The 5,363-nt window shown below is 34.4% G+C and overlaps 1 protein-coding gene across 1 annotated transcript; it reads right to left on the bottom strand.

Annotated features, from left to right (window-relative positions):
* Positions 1-1,320: 1,320 nt before the first annotated feature.
* On the bottom strand, positions 1,321-3,319 carry LOC131044444 (disease resistance protein Roq1-like). The gene is made up of 2 exons (XM_057977765.2): positions 2,701-3,319; positions 1,321-2,551 (listed from the first exon to the last, which is right to left on the bottom strand). The coding sequence occupies exons 1-2, from the start codon at positions 3,237-3,239 to the stop codon at positions 1,672-1,674; spliced, it is 1,419 nt and encodes a 472-aa protein (XP_057833748.2). The 5' UTR covers positions 3,240-3,319; the 3' UTR covers positions 1,321-1,671.
* Between the last annotated feature and the right edge of the window lie 2,044 nt (positions 3,320-5,363).

Here is a 5,363-nt window from a genome sequence, read left to right as displayed (position 1 = left end):
TCCTCTCAAACTGAACAGTCCCTTTCCCAACTGAGTTGAGTTTGGACATGTTTCCCATAGAGATCTAGATTCTGGTGCTCTCCACCTTATAACTGGAGAATTATTCTCTAACTCTTGTCATATGAAATGACGCCCTGGCACTATCTATGTACCAAACACTCTATGAGGTTGAGCTAACCATACATGCTATGAGTGCAAACTCATCTTCCATTCTATTCGAGAGCTCATCTGCACTTGCTGAAGCTGCAACTTGCTTCCTGCCTTTCTTGTCATTCTTCTTCCTTTCTAGCCAATCGCTGACATAGTAGCCAAACTCGTGACACCCATAGCACTTGATCTTCAACAAGTACCCCTTCTTTGCTTTTCCTTTACCCACTAGGTTCTCATGTTCTGCCTCACTTTTCTGACTCTTATTGTTGGCTCCATTGACAAGGCTTAGTCTAAGCTCCTCCTGAGTGAAGTTACTCCAAAGTTGATCCCAACTTGGTAAGGTGTATCGTCCATTAACAACTTGAACAAAGACATCCCACTGCTTAGAAAACCCATTTAGGGCTATCCGTACCAGCTCATCATCACTTGGTTTATCTCCAATGGCCACTAACTCATCCTTGACAAGTCTAAGTATGGTGAGATAACTCGTCACATCTTCTCCCTTATTCATTCGGGTATTCATCAACTTTTCTCCGAGAATCAGCTTCCAATTAGTGGTAGCATTCTGGTACAGATTCAGAATGGCATCCCACATCTTCTTTGGAGTATCTAACTCTGCAATATGTGGAACTATATGGTCTTTGACACCATCAAGGATTAGCCTCCTCACCTTGGAATCATCCTTCTTGTATGCTGCAAGCTGTGTTGCATCTGTAGGTATAGTCACAACAGTGGTAACATATTCCTTGATACCATTCTCTTCTAGCAATAAAGAAATTATGGCTTTCCAGACACCAAAATCAGAGGCTCCATCCAATCTATCTTGATCTCTTAAACCAACTGAGGCCATCTCAAAGGTTAAAGCAAATAAAAATTCTAAAGATGTTAAACTAGGTTTTATAAAGCCTCAGTTTCCTTCACCTAGGGTAAATCTCTTCTACCCTTAACTTAGCTCTGATACCATGTGAAAAATCTATTACAATTACTAATTATTATCCTCCTATCTTTGATAGATTATTTGAGCAACAAATATTGGAAAATAACACAACTGCAATTTCACAAACTCATAAAAAATGCGCAACACAATAAACACAATTTTCAGCAAATTAAGAGATACAAATACTGCTTGCCTCTTATTGGCAGAGCTTCAACGATCTCCTAATCCTCCTGCTGATATTCCACCCCATTGCAAGACTACTTGCTAACACTGCAAGTTCTTCTCACAATTCCTTGTTTTCCAAATGCCTCCTAACCCCCTTATATACTACTCTCATTGGAAAACCAACAGCCGAGATTAATTCTCAATCAACGGCTGAGATTAAAAACAACTAAACAACCCTAACCAAATTGATTGCTAAAAGTTTCTAAAAAGAGTCAAATAATTAATAAAAATTGTTTGAACTCTAACTACATTTATTAGCAAACAATTATTTACTAATTATTTAGCAAATGGACAAACAACTGTCCAAACTAACAAACTAACACCATCCTAATCCCTTCCATATCTTTATATGCCCATCTTTATATGCCCATGCTCACCCGTTTGCCAATGAAAAAACATGCGATGTCCATAAAAATTTGTTTTTGTTCTCGGTCTAGCCTGCCCAAACTTATTCCAAGTTTAGCCTTTATTTCCAGATTCAGACTACTTTTAAATTTCTGCAATTCTGACTGCCAAGTGTTGACATCAGCAGTGCCAAAAAGATTGGCTGCAGATACTTCTATGGCCAGAGGCAATCCTCCACAGAAATCTACAAAGCTATTAACTAACTTCTCATATCCACTGGGTGGTTTTGCCTGCCCTAAGGCATGCCTACAGATCAAGAGCTCTTTTGCATGACATTTCTTCATTTCTTTCAATTTAAAATGACTAGTAATTCCGGCTTTTGTTAACACACTCTTGTCACAAGTTGTGACAATGACCAGACTACCACAATTGAGTGCATCTCTGAACAAGAGAGACTCTAGCTGCTGTCGGTCATCAACATCATCGAGAACAATGAGGAATTGATTACTAGATCTGCCCATTCGCTCCTTAAGAAAGGATGTCCCTTCACTTTTACTCATAAATTTGTGATCTTCAAGGAAGAGGCCTTTGAGTAGCTGACTTTCGAGACAAGTTAATTCATCTTTTGCAGATGCTTCTCTGACATCAAAAACAAAACTTGATCCATGGTAACTCCGTCTTTTGCGGTTAAACAATTCTTTGGCTAGGGTTGTTTTTCCAGATCCCCCCATCGCAAAGATTCCAACAACATTTCCTTTCTCTGTAGTCTGCCTTTCAAAATCCTCCACCAGTTCATCAAGTCCTACAGGATATTTTGCAACTTCCATAAATCTTGTGTTTTCAACCTCTTGTTTCACAGCCAAGGCAATGTCGGTACACAGGGTCTTCACATTACTAACAATTTTAATGGAAAGGAGAAATCGATCACAAAAGTATTCAAATATATATGGAGACGATAAAAAAGAAGAAATGCAAAAGTAAATGACAATGGTTTGAAAATAAACAAGAGAAACAGAAAAGGGCAAAAACAGGCCGAGCCTTACTCATTAGATGTGCTGAATTTGTAGCCTCGGATGCGTGACGAAGATTTGAGGGCTTCTTTCCATTGTTGAAGCCTCTCATTGTTGAATCTCCCCCTTTCCTCATATTCAGCGAAAGCAGGAGCATAAATTCCCTTGTGAGGGTAGCGAAGGTCAGAAGGCTTCACATCACAAAATACAGGAATAAAGAGAGCCTTGGTTTTCATTATGAGAAGCAGCTCATCTAAACACCAATGGGACTCGGCGTATCTTGGCGAGAAGATGCAGAGTTGAACAATGGAAGTGGTTATGGCATTTTGTATGTTAGAGGGAATGGGATCTCCCAGTTTCAACTCGGGCTCATCAAGAAATACTCGATATCCCATACGCTGCAAAAAACTGTAAATTTCTGAAGCCACAGATTGTTTGACGTCAGGGCCCCTATGGTTGATGAATGCATCATATCCTTTTCTACATACAGCGAACCCCTCCCCTTCAAATTCACTGAAAGCCTCAGATTCCACACTTTGTTGGTGAGATATAAATGAGGAAGACGCCATCATAATTGGACTAGACAGAAACTTAGTCACGCTTTCGCTGAAATCCTACGAGTTTCCAACGGCACTAGAGCAGGGTCAGGACTCAGGAGAGTATATCGAATGTCAAGATGTTGGTTATCTTTACAAATTATCTATTTAAAGCTTATTATAATATCATATTACTTATTTATCTATATTGTATTGTTGTTATTATTAATTAATTCATGTCATTTGATGCATATATTTACATCTTTACTATAAGTCCCACCTGCGGTTTGATTTTGATCAAAGTAAAGAAGGAAGATGCTCTTTATGGTGGAGCACATGAGGGGTGGCTTTCCCTTTCGACAAACAATGCGCTTCACTTTCTATCTTACTGGATTTACTTTTATGTTGTCTTAACTCTTAAGATTCAATACGAAATTTAATTTTTTTTTATAATGACCTCACATATAGGTGTGTCTTGGCATTAACATTCATTACTGTTCTCTTATATCACATTCATTACTGTTCTCTTATATCACATAATTGTGAAATGTTCTCTTCTTAATCATTCTAAGACCATCATTTTCTTATCTCGCTTCTTTTATTCTTACTCGTTAGTTGGCTTTGGAGCGTACAACATCCCGCTTTTCTTTGTGTTGCAGTCTGCTGGAAATGTAATTTTTAAAGGGATATAATCTGGTTAGACAGAAATCATTACTAAATTTTACACATATTTTTATATTAGCATCTTTGCTTTGATATAAAAAAGAAGAGTGAAGGCGACACACAATTTATGCTTATATTGTAAGCAATTGTGAAAATAGTATTTAGATTTTTATCATTAAAATGATATGCTTCTCGTAGAATAAATGTAATATAATATTTTTTTCCTTTTGTGATTGAAATGATCTCACCTACACAGAATAAAACTTACAGAATAATTTTTTGGTTCTTGTAAAATAAATGTAATATAATATTTTTTAATTTTTGTGATTAAAATGATCTCATGTACAGATAATAAAAGTTACAGAATAATTTTTTGGTTCTTGTAAAATAAATGTAATATAATATTTTTTAATTTTTGTGATTAAAATGATCTCATGTACAGATAATAAAAGTTACAGAATAATTTTTTAATTTTTAGGATTAGAGTAATCTATTTTATATGCTATAAAAACAATCAAATAAATAATATTGATTTTTATGATTAAAGTGATTCGACAGTACAAAATGAAAACTATAGAATGAAAGAATCTTCATCTTTATGATTAAAATAATCTAAATAATCTGATCTACATAAAGTAAAAGTAATAAAATAATCTAAATAATCTGATCTACATAAAGTAAAAGTAATAAAATATTTAAAAGGATCTATCATTCATATAGAAGAAAGAAAAATTTAGAATTTTTATTTTTATGGTTAAAATAAATCTGGCTTAAACATAATTAAAAATAATAATAACAAGATAAATAATTTTCTCTAGTGGATTAGTCTCGCCTCTACTAGCCCTCTCCCTCCCCCAACCTGGCATCAATAAGACAAGGGTGGTAGAGTCACAACATCCCATTGAGGCAACTAGCAGCTTTAGGGGATACTACTGGGTGATAAAAAAACAAACACGATAAATAATTTTTCTTTTTATAATTAAAATAATTTAACTCAACAAATAAATATAATTTAATTAAAAAATAATCTGATCTACATAAAATAAATTTAACAAAAGTTAAAAAATATTGAAATCATTGTGACTAAAAATAATATTCTTATCTTTAATTTGAAAATTTATTTAAATACTAAAATATCATAATAAAATGAATAAAAAACTTATTTATTTAACTAAATAAATAATTTTTTATATTTGATAGAACATTTATTTATTTGTTTGTTAAATTAATATTTACTGATTTATTGAAAATTAAAATCACGAAAGATTGAAATTGAAACCATTTGTTGCAGCCATGATATCTGTGTGAAAGTGGGCAATTTTAGGCAAACTCCATCTCTTTTTTTTTCTCAAGCCAATACCCTGAAGTCAAGGTTTCCCTCTTCCCGAAGTTGAGGCCTCTTCCTTTCTAAGAGGTCAATGGTGGAATCAAATCAATTGTTTGTTCGGCTCTTACGATTAGGGGAATATTAGAATCCTTCCTCATAGTTGGAACTTA

This window comes from Cryptomeria japonica, chromosome 1, assembly GCF_030272615.1.
Source record: "Cryptomeria japonica chromosome 1, Sugi_1.0, whole genome shotgun sequence".
NCBI classification, from domain to species: Eukaryota; Viridiplantae; Streptophyta; class Pinopsida; order Cupressales; family Cupressaceae; genus Cryptomeria; species Cryptomeria japonica.
Note: the sequence above shows the minus strand (reverse complement) of the source record. Positions and strands in the feature narration are given on the sequence as shown.